Source organism: Equus asinus, chromosome 3, assembly GCF_041296235.1.
Source record: "Equus asinus isolate D_3611 breed Donkey chromosome 3, EquAss-T2T_v2, whole genome shotgun sequence".
NCBI classification, from domain to species: Eukaryota; Metazoa; Chordata; class Mammalia; order Perissodactyla; family Equidae; genus Equus; species Equus asinus.
In genome coordinates this window covers 130,045,076-130,065,943 of record NC_091792.1, presented here as the reverse complement: position 1 = coordinate 130,065,943, position 20,868 = coordinate 130,045,076, and the positions used below count along the sequence as shown (strand labels likewise).

The following is a 20,868-nucleotide window of genomic DNA, read 5'->3' as shown; positions in this document are numbered from 1 at the left end:
TATGTAATAATTAAGTCCTACAAATTTTACCTCCTCTCTCCCTTAATTCATCTACTTGTCTTCATCTCAGTGGACTTTCTAATCATTCTCACTGAATTTCTAACTTTTCTCTCTATATCTCCTTTAATTTCCCTCCATGCATTTTTCTCCCTCGCTAGAGCCAGGTTGTTCTTTAAAAGACCCAAATCTGATTATCATGTCACAACTTTAAATGTTTCTCATTGTTCTTCATGACTCTGCATAATTTGGCTCCTGCCTACTTTTCCTGCCTCATTTCTCTTCTTTTAGTCTGTGTATTCTAGTCACATTGGTGGCTTTTCAATTCCTAAACATGCCAAGCCCTCCTTTGCTTCTATTTTGCACAGGGTTGACTTTCTGCCTGAAATGCTGTCTTTGGCTTTGCCTCGTTAAGTCTTTTGAAGATAGTTTCCTTGGAGAAGCCTCTTCTTACCCTCCAGATTCTCTCTCTGTTAAATATTACTCTTATGATATCCTGTACTTCATTTAAAAATTATGTAATTTGTTGTTTAATACCTTAGAATGAACATTTCTGGTTGGTCATTTTACAACCAGTATCTATTTGCTTTGCAGATAGTGAGTACTCAGTAAATATTCATGGAGTTAATATGTTCAGAACTTTAATTATTCTGAGTTGTTGATTGTGTCAAGTATGATGACAAAAGCAAAATTTTAATGGCACACTTTGCTGTAATTGGAAAGGCTTTTATTTCCTGATTCTCTAGAGCTGCACAGTCCAATACTGTAGCCACTAGTAACATAGGACATTTTTTCTTCAAGTTTTTAAAAATTATTTTTGATTTTTAAAAGTGTACTATTCAGTTGTTTTAAGTCTGTTTACAAGGTTGTGCAACTATCACCACTAATTCCAGAACATTTCATCACCATAAAACGAATCTGTACCCATTAGCAGATCCTTTCCATTTCCCCCTCGCTCCTCCTCCCTTAACAACCAATAATTTCCTTTCTATATCTGCAAATTTGCCTATCAGATGTGGCTTTTGAACACTTGAAATGCAGCCAGACCAAATTGAAATGTGCTATAATTATAAATTACACACTGGACTTTGAAGACTTTATATTAAAAAAAATGTAAAATATCTCAGAAATTTTAATTTTGATTACATGTTAAAATGATAATGTTTTATATATTGGAGATGCTTAAAATTAATTTGTTTCCTTTTACACTTTTTTTTTTTAATGAAGATTAGCCCTGAGCTAACTACTGCCAATCCTCCTTTTTTTGCTGAGGAAGACTGGCACTGAACTAACATCCATGCCCATCTTCCTCTCCTTTATACATGGGACGCCTACCACAGCATGGCTTTTGCCAAGCGGTGCCATGTCCACACCCGGGATCCAAACCAGCGAACCCTGGGCTTCCGAGAAGCAGAATGTTCGAACTTAACCACTGTGCCACCAGGCCGGCCCCTCCTTTTACTCTTTTTAATGTGATTACTAGAAAATTTTAAAGTACATTTGTAGCTTATGTTTTATTTCTTTGGACGGCACTGGTCTAGAACTTGTTTCAGTGAGGACCATAAGTATGTTCTCATGGTCTCAGTTTCCCATTATCCTTCTAGTCTCTTAGTTGCTATCTCAACCCTGCTTTGGGAATGTGACACACGCCAAACTCCAGAATTTTTCTTTTTTAATTGCTTAGAATGTGAAATCTTGGGCTGGCCCCATGGCCGAGTGGTTAAGTTTGTGCACTCCACTTCGGCGGCCCAGGGTTTTGCTGGTTCGGATCCTGGGTGTGGACATGGCACTACTCATCAAGCCATGCTGAGGCAGCATCTCACACGCCACAACTAGAAGGACCCACAGCTAAAAAGAAAATATACAACTATGTACCAGGGGGTTTTGGGGAGGAAAAGGAACCATAAAATCTTTTTTTTAAAAAAAAGGTGGAAATCTTTCTTATTTCCTGGGCCTTAGTAGGGGAAAGATAAGTCATTTATATTAAATTATGAGAAAGTAATGGCGACTGTTAAATCTTTTAAGCCTCATTTCCAGCAAATTAGGAAGAACTGAATTTCACATTTATTTGCATAATAATAATGAGCAGTGCTGCTAAATTTTGGTAGTTGTGATTTGACTAGGAAACAAATTAATAGTTTCTGTATAGCATATGAGAATTATCTATACCTATAGGTCTCAGAATTATATTTGTCTTGTCTGAAATGTGTATTTAAATTTTATTTTAGAACAAATTTTCCAGAATAAATAGAAGTGAGACTAATGTGATAAATTATCCTTTAAAAAATACAATATTTGCTTTAGGCGGAAGTTTTCTGTTTTAGCATCGTTATCAGAAGTCAACATATTACAGTGTTAAATGGGTACTATATACACTCAGCATTCACTGTGTGGCAGGCATTGTTCTACATACTGTATTAATTCATTTAATTCCCCCATGAACTATTTGTGGTAGGTACTATTATAATCCCCAATTGACAGAGGATGAAACTGAGGTATGGAGTGATTAATTAACTTGCACAAGGTCACATAGGAAGTTTTAAATAAGTTAAATAACAATATAATTTATACTTATTGCTTATATCATAAATCTTTCAATTTTTAGTTTTTCTCACTAGAATGTAAGCTCAAAGTGGGCAGGGGCTTAGTTTTGTTTACTAACAGTAGAGATTACTTTCTGGCATATAGTAGACCTCGGGATTTATTTGAAAGAATTCTGTGGTGATAGTATCAGTTCACCAAGAGAGTTGGCCTTGGACATCTATTAGAATTGCTATAAATTTTGCACTGTTGCTTGTTAGTAATAATCTTTGTTTATTTACCACATCCAAATTAGCTTTAACATTTTGTGCTATTTTGCATACTTTATATATATCTTAATAAAATAGTTGAGTTAAGAAATGTTTACTAGGAGCTGTAGCTTCTATTCATCTCTTTACATTTTATGTATTAGATATGTATTGGAAGAGGCCAGCTGGGTAGCGCAGTGATTAAGTTTATTTGCTCTGCTTCAGCAGCCCAGGGTTTGCTGGTTCACATTCCAGACGTGGACCTATGCACCACTTATCAAGCCATGCTGTGGCAGGCGTCCCACATATAAAATAGAGGAAGATGAGCACAAGTGTTAGCTCGGGGCCAGTCTTCCTCAGCAAAAAGAGGAGGATTGGTAGCATATGTTCGCTCAGGGCTAATCTTCCTCAAAACAAAAAAAAAAAGGAAAGGAAAGAAACACATTGGAGCCACAAGAGAGCATCAGAAAAACCAAGACTACCGGAAGTCCCACTGTGTGTTTAGCTGAATTGGAAGAAGAAACTATAGAAAAGCAACTTTGCAGTGTCCCCACAAAAAATGTAGTGCAGTGATAACACAATTCTTCCAGGTTTCATCCAAAAGCCTTAGCCTCCCTTGTTGTTGTAGTCATTAAAATGAATAACACATTGTTTTGTTTATTTTTAGAAATTACATTTCCATTCTTAGACTGGAAACAGAACTGTTAAATAAATTTTATAAAATAGGTCTTTGAGGGCCAGCCCTGGTGGCCTAGTGGTTCAGTGCGTTCCACTTTGGTGGCTTAGGCACAGACCTACACTGCTCTGTTAGCAGCCATGTTGTGCTGGCAACCCACATACTAAAAAACATAGAGGAAGATTGGCATGAATGTTAGCTCAGGGCAAATATTCCTCAGCAAAAAAGAAAAAAATAGGGCTTTGACATCAAAAGTTTTTGTAATTAATATTTTTAGGGGAGGAGTACCTATTGCTACTTCTCTCCTAGAGATTCTCATTTAATTGTGAGGTATATATTCTCGTTTTATAATAATAAAATGAAGAGTTAGATGTTAAGTGACTTACTTGAATTAGCACCACAAGTAAGTAGCAAAACTAGGATTGAACTCACATTTGTCTGACTCCAAAGGCCATTCCTTTTCTAATACTGTCTGTCATCTTTTGCCATTTTCTGTGTCTTCCTTACAATTCTTGAGTCTTACGTGGGATTTTAAGTTAGTTTGTGGGGACACTGGGATTGGAGTTTTGGATTGTGGAATAACTGGATGTTTAAATTAAACTGTGGAGGTAATAAAGGATAATTGTTGTGTGATGGAAAATTTAAGTTATGAAAAATCTTTAACTTTGGTTTTTTTAAAAAAAGAAGAATCTGGGGCTGGCCCCGTGGCCGAGTGGTTAAGTTCATGGACTCCGTTTCCAGAGCCCAGGGTTTCACCAGTTCCGATCCTGGGTGCGGACATGGCACCACTTATCAAGCCATCCTGAGGCAGCATCCCACATAGCACAACCAGAAGGATCTACAACTAGAATATACAACTGTGTACTGGGGGGCTTTGGGGAGAAGAAGGAGGAAAAAAAAAAGATTGGCAACAGATGTTAGTTCAGGTGCCAGTCTTTAAAAAAATTCTAAAAATCTTTGGCTGTATGCAGATAAAGACCACTCTAGACCATATAGAATGCTTCTTTATAAAGGGATTCATCATGGTGATTGTATTTTCTTGAGCTGATTTAGTAAATTTTTCATATACCAATAGTGCTCTTTTTCTAGAGTGAAAAAAATAAGACCCATTTTTCTCTGAATTATAATTTGGAGTTAATAAGGACAGAAGTATGAAAATTAATAATAGATTATTTAGAATTTTACTAACCAGACAGTTGAGGGCAATCTAGAAAGCAGCTTTTCTAATTTGTTACCTCCTTCTGCCCTCCCCAAAACTGTAGTCTACTCACTTCCCTTAGTATCCTTGCATTTTAGGGTTATTTACGTCTTTTTGGGAAGCAGATATTGTGGGAACCTACAGAGAACTTTGAAAGCATTGATGTTTGCAAGATGCAGTTACTTGTTTTACTTAGAAATCTTAGGGGGAGAAATGGAAGTCTGTAGTTAAACTTGTGGCTTCTTAAATTGGTCAGTCAAAGTCTGATGCCTCTGATTTTCATTTTAATTATTCATTCTTCTGCATACAGGACAAAGTATTGTACCATTGCTAAAATTGTACATTTCATCCTCTACCACAAGTACTGAGGAGGATGATGATTTTTTTAAGGCGCAGAAAGAAGTTTCCCATGATGCATATTTATAATTAATTTTATTTTGGAGGTAAAATTATCTTCAGAAAAATATGAACTACTTTAATACCAAATGTAAAAAGGTTGTGAAATAAACCAGTTTTTAAAAAATACATAAAGTGGGGCCGGCCCCATGGCCAAGTGGTTAAGTTCGCACGCTCCGGTGCGGTGGCCCAGGGTTCGGATCCTGGGTGCGGACATGGCACCACTCATCAGGCCACGTTGAGGCGGCGTCCCATATGCCACAACTAGAAGGACCTGCAACTAGGATATACAACTATGTACCGGGGGGGGATTTGAGAAGATAAAGCAGAAAAAAAAAAAAAAGATTGGCCACAGTTGTTAGCTCAGGTGCCAATCTTTAAAAAAAAAAAAAAAAGTAATTTTTAAGTTCTCTGTTCTTATTAAAAGATGTTAAGAGTAATTCGGAGTCATATGACATCCTTGAAATTTGTTTTTTATTTATTTTTTCTGTACTTAACATTCTGTAGTAAAACTGTTTAGTACAGAAAAAGAATAAAAATGGTATCTTCTGTTAGGGGTGGGTGGAGGAAGCTGAGGACCTTAAAACAGTAATTCTTACACTGTTCCATCCAGTAAAAGTTTAAGAAGTTTGGTTCTAAAGCAAAAATTTAGGCTTTCTCTCATAAGAGTATACATATGTTTTGTTACTTAGGTAAAAATATGAATTCCCAACTCAAAATTGAAAACATAACTTGTGTATTAAGGATTTTTGTTTTTAAAAATTGAGAAAAGGAGAGGACTTACTGTATTAGGAGTATAGCCCAGTAAGCTACTAGTGTAGGTTAGAAAACATAAGTGGGGAGCCCATTTTCAGACAGGTACTTGTGAACGTTAATGTGAATCCCTCTGGAGGGTTTTCTAAATCATTTAAGATCTCTGTTGACTCTGAGAATGGATTGAGAGATTGAAGTGATACTGTAGATATGAAAGTACTTTGAGAAGTGTAAAGTGCAAAATAAATAGATGTAGATAAATTTAAAGTAAAAATCTGTTTTGAAAAGTAGGTAGTTATTATTGAAGTAAACTAAGCAGAAAAACTAATTGAAGAAGGCATTAAAAGATTCCAGTGAGGCATTTAGGCTTCAGGAATTTTCATGGAAAGGGAAATTAGATGCTTAGAACTTTCACCATCCTGGTGGATGGTGTAGTATTTCACTTAACCTAAAGTTTATCTAGAATTGTCATGCTTTAGTTCAAGTGACAGCTTATAGCCTAAATGGCTTTTAATGACCTTGAATTTTCTGTTTATATGGATAGAACCCATATAGCCTCGGGGTATAGTATCTACAGATGAATAGATTTATCACTTTGGACCTAACATACATGAAGTTAGCAAATATAAAATAGGTGCCTGCTATTTTTCTCTAAACATTCCTCTAAAGTCAACAAGCTGTTGTATTATTGTTCAAAGTGGTGTTATCTCATTAAAAACATTGAAGTGAAAATTTCTTAGTTTTATTGTTTTAAATATTCTTAAAACTGGCTAATTAAGTCCTAGAAAAGCAACGGACTCTTATTTTTACTAGAGCAGATAATCAAGCTTATGAAAGAGGGGGTTTCAAGATTTTTTTATAGGTGATTCTTTAAAATAGGCTTTTTTCTTGCTGATATAACTAACATTTATTTTCTGTTTATTTTTAAGACGAGCAAAAATCAAATTAAAGTAGATCTTGTAGATGAGAATTTTACAGAATTAAGAGGAGAAATAGCAGGACCTCCAGACACACCATATGAAGGCAAGTACTTTTTTCTGTATCAAAATATTGTGCGTATTAGAACTTGTCTGAAATATTAAATCAGAATAATCTTAAGCATCTGTAAACTACGTGGAAGGTAACTTCATCTGGCTTAGGATATATAGCAGTTTTTAAAAAATAAATTTGGATACTTATCAAGACTGATTTTTCTTACTGAATTTTAGCTAATTTTTTTCTTTCTCTAAAATAGGTTTAGTAGAGCCAAGTTAGAGGTTATATAGGTTAGAATTTAACAGTATAACACATCTAGCTTGTTAAGCTTCTAGCTTATATGGACAATAGACTCTTAGTTACCCTTCATATGATATCTATAATAAACCTTGCCTGAAATTTCTGACTGATAAAATGTTAATTTTTTTGAAAAGCTCCTCTCCCGTTTGTCATTTAGCATTTCATTCACTCATATGTCTTCATACAGGCTGTATTCCAAATATTTAATTTTCTTTATTCAGGAAAGCTTTGAGTGATCATTTCAAGAAATATAGAAAAGAAAAGAGGCAGCTTTGCTGAACTTTGTGTTCATAAACTAAGTCTGTAGCTACTTTAGATCACGCAGTTGGGTGGTAAGATACAGAAAGAAGCTTTATAGCTTTTTATTTCCTCATTACGCAAATCTTCAGTAATGAATATTATCGTAAATGTGGGTTATGTAGCATAACCGAGGTTCTTGCGTATAATAAGCATTCAAGTATTTGTTTAATAGAAGTCATATAACAGAATATGTAGTAGTAGCATTTATTGAGTTTTTGCTTATTAGAGCTTTACATGTATTTTCTCATTAAAGTCCTTACAACAAATCTTATGAGGTAAGTACAGTTATCACTGTTTCATAGATGAAGAAATTTAAGTTCAGAAATTAAATAACTTGTCTAAGGTCAAACATCTAAGTGGAACAGCTGGGATTTGAGACCTAACAGCCTTTGACTTCAAAGCCTATGTTTCTAATCACTTTCTCCTTTTGAATAAATCAGGAGTAACTGAATATTGAAAGTGGTGGTTATGTCTACTTTGAATGTGGGGGTTCTATAATTCTGTATTGAATAGTTACCCAAAAATTTTCAGAAAAATCCAATATTCTAGAATATTTTTCTGTTTTCATTCAAATTTTTAAAAACACTAGAATGTCTTTAGCATTTCCTACCAAATCTTAAATGATAAAATTTTATATTCTGTTTTGTAGTTCATATGAGCCACTTCTAGACATCATTTAATTTTTTATACTGTTTACTGAGTGCTTCCCATTTGCCAGGCCTTGTCTGAATGCTTTCATGGATGCTATTCATTTAGTCCTTTTGACAGTCATTAGATGGAGAAGAGAACTTTAGTTATCTTATAAAAAACCAAGTTCTTGTGTTAAAAGCAGATGTATGTAATGATATACTAGCTTTTTCTTGAAGGCAGACATTATAAATATTCTTAAATAACTTTTTTCGGTTGTTTAGATGTATTTTTAAAAGACAGTAGGGCAGTAGCATCATCATTCTAGAGCTCTTCCAGCAAATTGATATTTGTAAATAAGGCATCTCCTGAACTAGGATAGGCAGAATATTTGTTACCTTCTTAGAAACCCTTAATAAAGATAGATGAATTCTTAAAAATTGGATAATATACACTTATTTATATGATGATTAAATTACAGATATTCCATATTTGTTGATTAGAAACAAGTTTGGTAATTTTAAGTGCTTATTTCTGCTGCTGCCACTAAATGAGACATTAATCTTTGGTAAGATTAGTTTTAATATGCTTTTGGGGTATATATTTGAGACAGATTAACTTAAATTGTATTCTTTCTTCATAAAACAATTGAAGAGAAGTTGTTTGTTTTGTTTAGGAAAAGCACCATTCAAGGGCATAAACTTAAGATAGTCTTTTTTTGAAATATGGACATGGGTAAAAATATTTTGATAATATTTATGGGAGGGTTCTTTGTAGTTTTTGAGGATTTTTTTAAAATCTCAATAGCTAAGGTAGAAGTTTACATGTGAAATGTTAAACTGTTTATAACCATCACTAAGCAATGAACTATTTTATGTAGTGTTTAAAGTAATCAGATGGAGAAGTAGAATATCCATGGAAAATTTACCATATTGCACATGTTACTTAACTCAATTTTCTTCTTTTGCCTTAATAGCTCAGTGGCAAAGGAATAATTTAGTTCTTGAGCCTTTCTTCCTAAGAGTTGTTTTGAATTTGTGGAATCATTCTTGTTAGGTTTTAAAATCTCATCCCTTCCCCAACTCCCCTTTGGATTAAGTTAAATCTAAAGATTATAAATTTTTGATATTAAAAGTTGTTCTTCAAGAAGTAGATGTTTTATAGTGAAAGCCATTTTAATATGAGTAAAATAGTTATAAAGCTCCCTTAGTTGTGTTGCTCTGATATATATCAAATAATGCTATGGTTAATAACGCTAGTGGTTATGTATTGAAAGTTGTCAGATAATAATGCAAGACAGAGCATATTAATAGCATATGGAGTAGAAATAGGATTTGGGGTACTCTAGGGTCCAACATTTGTATAATATCTCTGGGCTCTCACACTGCTCTTGAGAGATTGTTTTGGACATACAAAAAGGAAGAACTTTATATGAAAGGTTAGAGACAGTAATCTGGAATTTAATCAGAAAAAGTAAGATTCTTAGGAAGGAATAAGAAGAACCTACATATTACTCAGCCCAAATTTATGATACCTATATTTGAAGCTAGCATTTGTAACTGAACATAAACAGTTATCTCTGTATTCCCCCCAAATTTCCTCAGGTTCTCTTCTCTCATCCGTCTTATTTTTTTGTTTTAACGACTTCCCTTTATATTTCAGTGCTACCATATGCTCTGTGGTTCAGGCATCTAGTTCAATTTATGCATCATGCTCTATGAGATTCTATTAAAAATAATTAGGAAGAAAAGAAGAATTAGAGAACCAAAAAGGACTTGAAGAAAGTGGTACCAAGTGAATTGCTCATTTGTTTTTCTCCCAGATTCAAATTCATCTATTCCTAGCAATGGAGGAGTGGATTTGAGAGAATCCAGATATACTGAGAGTTGAATGTATTGAATTTTGAAGTTAATAATGCTCCTAGCGCACAGTTTTTGTTTTATTTTACTTTTTATTATGGAAAATTTCAGGTATATACAGAAGGCGGCAAATGATATAATGAAACTTCTGTGTACTCTTCAGCCAGCTTTAATAACTATCAACCCATGGCAGGTCTTTTATCTAATTCACCCCTTACTTGTTTTGAAGCAAATCCCATAAATATTTCATATGTAAATGTTTCACTAGCACAATTTTATTTGTTGTATTTTGGAATAGTGAGTATTCTATGTTAGTAAGTCATAAAATCTTAGAATTTGAATATTTCTTAGAGTTAGAATTCAAATCCAGCCTCTCATCCAGTGCAAGACTTTCCCCTTCAGAATTTCCTGAGAGGTAGTTATCCTCCCCTTGAATACCCCAGTCATGGCAAGCTAGATAAACTTTTTAAAAATACATATTTAGCTGCTAGTTGTTCAAGATAACTTCAAACCAAAACAGAATGTTGCTTTCTATTTATATAATAATGGTTAGAACAACCCCTTTGTAAAATTTGCATTTTGTATACCCATTTTGAGGAAGCAAATAGTTTTTTTATCTTTATGCCTACCTCTGGTCTTATTGTTTAATTTTATTTTTAAGTTTTAACAAGAAATGTTAGCATTTAATTTAGGGCACAAGTTAAAAGTTTGGGACATTTTTGCATTTGAGAGAACCAGTTAGTAGTAGATCTTTTTCAGTTTATGGCATAATCTGTATATCCTTTTGCTGTGTATGCCTTTATGCCTCCCTGCCTTCTTTCTTGTTTTCTTTCCATTTTTCTTTATTATTTAGCAAATCTTTATCAGTGTGGACTAGAGGAATCAAAAGGAGATGGAACCTACACTACTCAATTGTCCCAATGAAATCTTTGGCATTGGATTGTCTATGGATTTAATGTATTCATCTATCTCTAGCCCTATTATTTACTGATAAACTAATACAGTTGTATAACTTGAGTATTCTGTATGCTTTAAAAAAGCTTTAAATTAAAAACCTAGTACTTTTGATTATTTCCTTTTTGGATTTCAATTTTAAAATGAATTTGTTGTAATTGAATATGAAATAGTGCATGTTTTGTCAAGTTCTATCACTATATTTTGCTTCACATATTTGAGGTGAGCAGCATTCTTAACTTTCTGTTTTCCCTGTTTTTTAGGAGGAAGATATCAACTAGAGATAAAAATACCAGAAACATATCCATTTAATCCCCCTAAGGTATTGTAAGCCTAATCTTGTGCATGAACTTCTAAAATATATTTCTTGGCTCATTTAATTAATATATTTTAGTGCTTATTAAAATTATAGCTTTTTGAGTTGTTGACTATAAATAAGTGTGGATAACATTTTGGGTAATGGCAGATGGTTTGCTTCTGGAATTAGAATGAAAAGCAGGGTTACTCAGAGGCAACTGGTAATGGCTCTAGACAGGATTAGGATGTGCTTCTGACAATGGCTTAAATTCTAGGTCTAGAAAAACTTGCAGTATTCCCAAATTTAGAGAACTCTTATAAAAGTTCTTTCTTGCCTCAAAGAAATACATTTTTTCGGGAAGAATGTGTTCTGAATTCATTTAACAATTAGAGTACTGTGTGCCAATATAGCAATAAATAAGACTTATACTGTCTTTGATTTCATGGAGCTTACGTTCCAGCAGGAAAAAAAAAATGAACAAGTAATTACAATTGTGATGAATGTTGAAAGAGGAAACAGCATGCTCTAGGATCATGTATAGCAAGGGGAACTAAGCTAAACTTATTTTTGACTGAACAGCTTCCTTTATGTCTGTACTTTTGCTGTCATCATTGCTTTAGTTTAGGCATTCAACTTTATTACTTCCCTGTTTTGCCTATTATTTAATCACCCTTCCATCTTTGCCACTCCTCTTCATTCTTTGCATTGCTGTTCTGTAAATCTTCCTAAAATGCAGTTTTGATCATGTTTCTTTTCTTTCCTTGTTAATAATGTCTAAACTCCTTAGCTAGGCATTTAAAATCTCCTTTAACCTGATGCCAGTCTTCTTTTCCACCCTCACCTTCAACATGGGTCTTATTTTCCACTCTGTATTATTTGCTATTTGTAGATGATGCTTATTCTTTCACAGTTTTCTGTCATTTTCGCTTGAATCATTGTCCCTATCATTTAAAATTCTAGTTTTCTTTTGAGGTCTGGGTTAAGTAATACTTTCTCCATTAAGTTGTGCCAATCAAATTGTTTCTCCCTCTACTCTCAATAGCATTTTATATAATTTATATAGTACCAACACAAATACAATACCAATTAATGTATTCTATTATTTGGGTATGTTTCTTTCACTTTCTTTTATACTTATGAGGTGAAGGACTATGTCTTTGTATTTTCTATGGCTCCTAACAGTATAGTGTCCCTTCAGCTTATGATAGTAGTTACTGAGAAAATGTTCTGGAATTCATTCATTCAACCTATGAGTTGTTTGCGTTTAAGAATAGACATGGTGGGGGCCGGCCTGGTGGTGCAGCGGTTGAGGGTTGAGTGCACAAGTTCCACTTCGGCCGCCCAGGGTTCACCGGTTTGGATCCTGGGTGCGGATATGACACTGCTTGGCAAGCCATGCTGTGGCAGGCGTCCCACATATAAAGTAGAGGAAGGTGAGCACGGATGTTAGGTCAGGGCTAACAAAGCAAAAAGAGGAGGATTGGCAGCAGATGTTAGCTTAGGGCTAATCTTCCCCACAAAAAAAAAAGAATAGACATGGTAATGGAAGTTCCAGGGTGATTTGAGTCACCTACCAGTTTGGGGTGCCTGTTATGCTGTTGTTTATGTGTATCTATTTTCTCATAAGCCTGGTAGATTTTTTAAAATTATGTTAAAATATATATAACATAAAATTTACCATTTTAACCATCTCTAAGTGTGCAGCTCAGTGGCATCAAGTACATTCACCTTGTTGTGCAACCATCACCACCAACCATCTCCAGAGCTTTTTCATTTTCCCTGTTAAATAATAACTCCCTGTTACCCCATGCCCCCAGCTCCTGATGACTACTGTTCTACTCTCTCTGTGAATTTGACTAATCTAGGTCCCTTATTTAAGTGGAATCATAACAATATTTGTCCTTTTGTATCTGGCTTATTTCACTTAGCATAATGTCTTCAGGGTTCATCCATATTATAGCATGTGTCAGAATTTCATTCCTTTTAAAAGCTAAATTGTATTCCATTGTACATATCTTCCACATTTCGTTTATCCATTCAGCCATCGATGGACATTTTGGGTGTTTTCTACTTTTTAAGTCTGGTTGGTTTTTTTTGGTATTATAAAAGTAGTTTGTGTTTTTTGTAGACAGTTGAGAAAGTTATATAGTGAAATATAAAAATAAGAAAACATTTTTTCAATACAACCACTTAGAGATGACCACTGTTAAGCTTTGATCTTACATCTGTGACTTAATTTTAATTGTTATCCTGGTTACCTTCTACTGGATTCAGTCGAGGTGGTCAGTGTTATCATTAGAATGAGTAGTCATTTGAGAGTACTTTAATTGTAGAATACCATGAATGTAAGAAAAGATTTTTAAATGTTTAGAGATAAGGATGACCTCATAGGCTAAAAAATTTTTTTAATGGAAATAAGAAAGAAAAGACCTTAAGAGAGACTACTTTCAACCACTACATTTTTATAATTAAATAATAATTGTAGCAGCCGTCACTTGCTTTGTGCTAAGAATTTAATATCCCTTTCCTGAAACAGTTTTTATAATAATTGAGGGAACTGAGGCTTTGACCCAGATCCCATAAGGCCCACTGTGTTCTCACTTTCTTGATCCTGATGAGGAAGGAGTGAGGATCTCTGAAAAAGTGAATATGACTCTACCAAGAACAAGAACAATCAACCACAGTTCAAATCTTCTGCCATTTAACTGGCTTTGTGATTTTAGGCAACCTATCCAACTGCTGTGTGCCTCAGTTTTCTCATCTGTAAAATCCTCTCAGGGTTGTAAAGATTAAAGGAGTTAATCCATGTAAAGAACCGTATTTCAATACTTCTATGAAACGTTTTTTCACATTTTTAACATCTCTGAAATCGGGATACATCTTTGAATGGATGGTGTATTATAATTTAATTGGCAGACTTTTTTCTTTCTCAAAGGTCCGTAAAATAATGGTGTATTGAATAATTGATGGTACCTGAGTTTTAATGAAATATGATACTTAGAATACTGCTTGCGCAGAGTAAGTATTCTGTAAATATTAGCTAGCACTAACCAATGACTACCACCTTAAGAGGCCCTTCTTGAAGTAGTCTGTTGGCTTCCCTCTGCAACATCATTTTAAAATACAGTAGCATTGACACTTAAACTTTCTCTGTAAATTGAAATTCTCATACACTGCTGGTGGGAATGTAAAATGTTGGAGCTGCTTATGTCCACACAACAGCTTGTACACAAATGTTCATACCAGCGCTATTCATAATAGCGAAAAAGTGGAAACAACCTAAATGTCCCTCCTCTGAATGGATAAATAAAATGTGGTATACCCATACCATGAAATATTATTTGGTTATAAAAACAAATGAAGTATTCATCTGTGTTATAAGATAGATGAACTTTGAAAACATCATGCTGAATAAAAGAAGCCAAACACAAAAGGCCACACTTTGTATGATTTCACTGATATGAAACATTTGAAGGAGCAAATCCATAGAGACAGAAAATAGATTGGTGGTTGCTTAGGACTGGGGGAGTGTGGGGGAATAGGTAGTGACTGCTGATGGTTATGTGGTTTCTTTTTGAGTTGATGAAATGGTTAGAAATTAGATTGTGGTGATGGTTGTACAACTCTATGAATATACTAAAAACTATGACGTTCTGCACTTTAAATGGGTAAATTATGGCCTCAATAAAAGTGCTTAATTATTTCTGTCTAACGACTGTGTTTAGCTCTTAAGTGATTGTATAGTCCTGGCTCTGTTTTATGTACTTGATATATTATTTAATCCTTGAAATCACTGTCTTATCACCACTACCTCTTATTTTTAGTACAATGAGAAAAATAGACTTGAAATATAAGAACCGAGGTCTGTCTGATGTTTTTGCTACTAGTTTGTATTGCTCTTCAGGCCACTACTATCCTAATTCCAGCCATTCTATATTGAGGTAGCTTCAGGCTTTAGAAAGATGTTCCTTCAGTCAACCCAAATTTGTCTCCCTCTGGCTTAGTCGTAGTTGGAATTTAGTGTTCTTTTAAATATGGCACTAATCCCATTTATGGCATTAAGCTTTTGAAGTAAATGTTAATGAACATATGATAAATATGTTCTAGATATGTACTATATTGATTTGAAGTTTTACTGATTGGTTAATATAATGGAAAGATTGGGGAATATTTGTGCGAATTTCTTGCTGTATTATGTTCACATGTAATATATAGGTTTAATTTTACTCCTTATGAGGTGAAAGTATTGAAGTTAGCTGTTATATTCTCTTCTCATTACTGTGCAGCTAAAATTGCACAAGATTGCAAACTTAGATGGATTTATATTAACATGGCCACACTGTACTTTCTGTTCATTATCCTGCAATAAATTATTGACCTAAAGAGCAGAAGGTTAACTTCTAGATAGAGAAGATATATCTTTGAATCAGCTGAATATAGTGTAGAAGGAATTTGATTCAATGCATACAACCCGTGTTATTTCTAGAGTAAATTATAATATATATTCTGTTAATGAAAAAAAACCATTAAGTTAGGAAAACTCTAGGGGCCGGCCTGGTGGCGCAGCGGTTAAGTTCATACAGGGTTCACCGGTTTGGATCCTGGGTGCAGACCTACGCAGCACTTGTCAGGCCAGGCTGTGGTAGGTGTCCCACAGAAAATAGAGGAAGATGGGCACAGATGTTAGCTCAGGACCAGTCTTCCTCAGCAAAAAGAGGAGAATAGGCAGCAGATGTTAGCTCATGGCTAATCTTCCTTAAAAAAAAAAGAAAAAAATTAGTAAAACTCTAGCTCAGTGATTTGTCCAATTAAGTATTCAAGGTTAGGTTGTGAATTTTTCTCTTTTTCCTCGGCATAATAAACATACTTTTATACGTGAAATTGAGTACAGTCACATGCCACATAATGACATTTCGGTCAGTGATGGGCCACATATATGATGGTAGTCTCACAAGATTAGTACTGTGTAGCCTAAGTATGTAATAGGCTGTACCAGCTAGGTTTGTACAAGTACATCCTGTGATGTTCACACGATGACAAAATCGCCTAACGACACGTTTCTCAGAATATATCCCCATCATTAAATGATGCATGACTATATAAATAGCAATAGTAATAACCTGGTAATGAGTCTGTCCCTCTGCGCATGCATATTTAAAATAAAATAGCATTTTCTTTTGTGCAGTAAATTAGTTAAAGCTCGTTTAGCTATTGTAACATTGAGTTCCAAGCTTGAAACTGGAAATTCCCAATGGAAATATGAGCTCACATTTACTATGAAATAGTTGCTGAAATGTTTGTTGAACTAAAGAGTGAATGAACATAGGATGCATCCTGTAGGAGGAGATAAAATTACTGATGATGGTGTGCCCATATAGGTAACTAAAAATAGTCCCCTTCCTTCATTTCGGTCTGGTAACATTGTTAAGATTTTTGATTCTATTCTTTGAGTGCTCCTCAAAGCTAATGGATGTTCTGATGTTACCTAGATGGTGCTAGTGTGAGTTTCATTTGTGAAAATGAGACTTGAATTGTTGTTAGTAACTGTTTTAGTACTATAAACCATCCCACATCTGTTTTGTAATCGGAGTCAAATATGATTCAAATAGGTCATAATAAATGTCATTGTATTTTTACTTAGACTTATACTTCATCCCTTCCAAGTTCTTTTGATTCTTCATTTTTGTCGATATATAGGACAAGGATGATAGCACTATGGGAGAAAGTGACAAACACAATGGACATGAATTGGGTATAGAATAATAGGACCAAATTCTGGGATACATGTGAGTAGTACTGGTGATATTAAAGCTTGAGGAAGACAAAGAAAAAAGTGAAAAATGTAAGAAAGGAGGTAGTTGGTGAAGAATAACAAAGAAGAGAGAAATAGGAGATAGAGTGGTAGACCATACAAAGAACTACTTATAAAATAGTTATTTATATCTATAGTGGTGGATAATGGAGTGTTCTCTTGAAAACTAATTTCTTTATTAGATCATCTGCAAGTTCAAAAATATTTATTCCTAACTGTAGATTTAGTACAAAGTATGAAAGAGTTTAATAATTTCCTTGGTCCTGCATATGTGCATATTTGTTTTCATGTCGAGTCTGTGGAGAATCATGTATTGAAGACTCTTTAAAAAGCAAGTTACAGTTCGCACAGCCTTAGATCACCTGCCTAAACCATAAAACTTCTGACATCTTCAGTAGTAATTTAAAATTCTGATTTCCAATCTTGTTGAAAATATTGAACCAACTTTTGTTTTAAAGTCACAAAATGCTGTAATGTCCTCAGATTATGGAAATTATGGTGTATGGTTATTTTGTATCTTTATGCTTTGAACTCAGTGGTAAAAATTAAGATGTGAATATTGTCTTATGTCTCTTATAAAGAAATGTTTGTTGTACATAAGCTCTATATGCCTGTCTTATTTGACCTGCACTACATTTGAGAGGGATACTGTTTAGCCCTATAATAACAGGTTTGTCATAATGTTAATTGCATATTCATTCAATGTAAGTCTCTCTAGATACTTGGGGTGCTCTGGTAAGCAGGATAGATACAGTGCCTTTCAGGGAAGACCAGACAAATAAGAAAGAGATTAAAGAAGTGTGATCAATACTATGACATAGGAAAGTACAGGGTGCTGTGGGAACTAATCAGGAAGAAGCAATATGGAAGCTGTAACTTGGAAGATAAGTTACGAGTTAGCTAGGAGAAGAGAGCATCAAGACATGTTATTGAAAGAAAGAAACACATCTGAAGGCCCTCAGGCAAAAAAAATTTCCTTTGAGTATGACTTACTGAGCAAGTGCAGGGAATGTAGGGTAGAAGTGAGGTTTGAGAGGTCGGCTGGGGCCAGTTTAAGAATGTGGGCTTACCTAAAGGGAATGAGAAGTCATTAAAGAGCCTTAAGTAGAGTAGTGACATGAATGAGATTTGTTTTAAAGGGTTCTCTTTCATTTTAGTGTGGAGAATGGATTGTTGGAGGGAGCAAAACTGAAGGCAGTAATGTCAGTAGACTGTTCAGTAACCCAGGTGGAGAATGATAGTCTCCTTTAACAAGATGATGGTTCTGTAAATGGAGAGAAGTAGGTATCATTGAAAGCAGAAAGATTATTTTAAGAATAAAAAAGGATCCAGGAAAGTACATTATTAGCGTTTTGAAGTCATTGGGGACTTAAAGTGCTTTTTCAGATGGCATATAAGTTAGTGAGTAGTTGAGGAGGAAGTAGAGACAGGTAGTATAGACAAGTCACAAGGAGAAAAGTGGAAGCTATCAGTTTAGCTTCTTCCCATAAATAGTTTAGATTTGAAGCATATATTGATAAATTATTTTTTGTAAAGCACTTAGAACATTTCTTGGCTTAGAGTAATAATCTATTGATTGTTAAAAGAATTTTGACTTAATACTATCATATGTGTCAGATATAGTGATAATAATAATAATAATGGTCTTCCAAAAGCTCATAAGTAAGAGTTGACGAATTAGATTTTATTTCATGGTGATCTGATACAGTTGGCATTATCACTTTGTTGGTTTCTTATTCTTCCATGCTAAGACAAATGGTGAGGTGGGTAGAGATTCAGAATCTGAAATCAGATTGTATGAGTTTACATTTTGTTCTGTTGCTAACTAGTTATTTGATTTTGGATAAATCTCTTAAACTCTAAGCCTCAGTGTCTCCTTAGTGCCAGGCATATAATAATAAGCCTTCATGTGGAATACTACTCAGACATAAAAAAGAACAAAATCATCCCATTTGCAACAACATGGATGGACCTTGAAGGAATTATGTTAAGTGAAATAAGCCAGATAGAGAAGGACAATCTCTGTATGACTCCACTCATATGAGGAATTTAAAAATGCAAAGAGAACAGATTAGTGGCTACCAGGGGAAAGGTGGGGGGGCGGTGGGCACAAAGGGTGAAGGGGTGCACCTACAACACGACTGACAGACAATAGTGTACAACTGAAATTTCACAAGATTGTAACCTATCATTAACTCAATTAAATAATAATAATAAGCCTTCATGTATTTGTTAAATTATTTTTAAAAACTTTGAGAAAAGAATTGTTACAGAAAAATTAGGATCAGTCTTATAGCCACGTCCTACTTGTGCTTCCATGTACTGATTTTGCTTACTTTTTCTTTCAAACCTATTCTACACCTTACTTCACACTAAAAAAGTTGCCATTTACTGTCAATATTTTGACTTATGTACTACTTTATCTACCTAAATGAATTTAAGTCCATGTTTGTATTTCTCATAGCATCTAACATTATGCTGGGTAAATTATACACACCTAGTAATTGTTGGGTTTCTTTAAAGGCAAAGCATTTATTAAAAGATTTAAAAAGAATGCATGTCAGTGACAACATTTGGCTTACTGAATTCTTGTCTTCTGCACTCCTCTCTTCATCTAGGCAAAATGATGTGATGTGTAAATACAGACATTCTTTTTAGATCCGAGGGTTTCATTTTACTTGTAGTTCTACTTAAACTATATGTGTTTTATTTATTTTACATAAAAACTCAAGTGTGCTTTATATTCTAGGTCCGGTTTATCACTAAAATATGGCATCCTAATATTAGTTCCGTCACAGGGGCTATTTGTTTGGATATCCTGAAAGATCAATGGTAAGAGATTTTCAGTTCTCTTTCTCCCCTTTCTCATGTGAATTCCAAGACTATATTTAGAGTGTTAAATGTCTGATTGCCTCAAAACATAAGCATGTATTATACTTCCTCTTCTTTGGATAATAATTTTAAAACTTTATGAAAGTGTGTTATAATTGAGATCACAATCTATTTTTAAATAGTGACTTATTAGGTAATGTCAGATGCTAGCTTTACATCTTGAAAAGTCTTGGATTTCATTTGTTATTTTCATAAATTTGATTCTTTGCTGTCTCAGGAAGATATTTGTGAAAGAATAAAAAACGTTTAAGTATTGAAGTAATCAGCTCTGACTTGGATGGAATCTAGGCAACAAGAATGTTATGCAAGTTGTGTTAATTGCACACAGTAAGGTTCTCAGATTCCAAGAAGGAATACCTTTTTACGTAATACCTTCATTTGCACAGCCATGTATAGTGCTTTCACATGTTCTGTCTGATTTGATCTTAGCAGCATATTGTTTTAAGAGTTCTTACTCTAGAGCTGAGGGGTTTGAATCCTGGCTCTGCCATTTACTAAGCTCTGTGATCTTGAGCAAATTACCTAGTCTTTGTGCCTTAGTTTACTCATCTAAAAAAATGAGGTTAATACCTGCTTCATAGGGCTATTGAGAGGATTAAATGAGTTGCTTTATGTAATACTCTTAGAGTAGAGCCTGGAATATTCTAACAGTATGGATGGAAAAACAAAGACAAGAGGTATAAAAAGATATTGGAATGGAGGAAAATAGTAGTAAGTTATGTGTTTGATTTGTTAAGAAAGGGAGAGAATTGAACCTGAACAAGGTAAAACAAGAGTGACAGCATACGGTGTATGAGTGATTTGGTTTATTTAGTAGTAACTGGATAAACAGATGAGAGTTGCTGGTTTGGTTTTGTTTTCTTTTTTCCATTCTAATAGCATATCTGAGTAAAGACTCTCCCTGAGTAGATCATCTCGTGGAACATGGTTTCTTGATCTGTATTCCATACTGTTAAAAACATTGTACAGTGTAGAACAGACCTAACTTTATCTTCTGTCATTCTTTTGATTTCTGACTTTTCACAATTTATTGAATTTCTAG

At 34.2% G+C, this 20,868-nt stretch overlaps 1 protein-coding gene across 3 annotated transcripts in view; it reads left to right on the top strand.

The window, feature by feature from the left end:
• The window catches only part of UBE2K (ubiquitin conjugating enzyme E2 K), a 68,416-nt gene that overhangs the window by 34,021 nt on the left and 13,527 nt on the right, over positions 1-20,868 (top strand). Inside the window, exons 2-4 of one of the 3 annotated variants that reach the window (XM_014857214.3) lie at positions 6,739-6,832; positions 11,088-11,146; positions 19,684-19,766. In XM_014857214.3, coding sequence (XP_014712700.1) covers positions 6,739-6,832; positions 11,088-11,146; positions 19,684-19,766 — 236 coding nt within the window. The remainder of the gene's footprint in view (positions 1-6,738; positions 6,833-11,087; positions 11,147-19,683; positions 19,767-20,868) is intronic. The other 2 variants (XM_014857215.3, XM_070506010.1) reach the window with 2 other exon arrangements.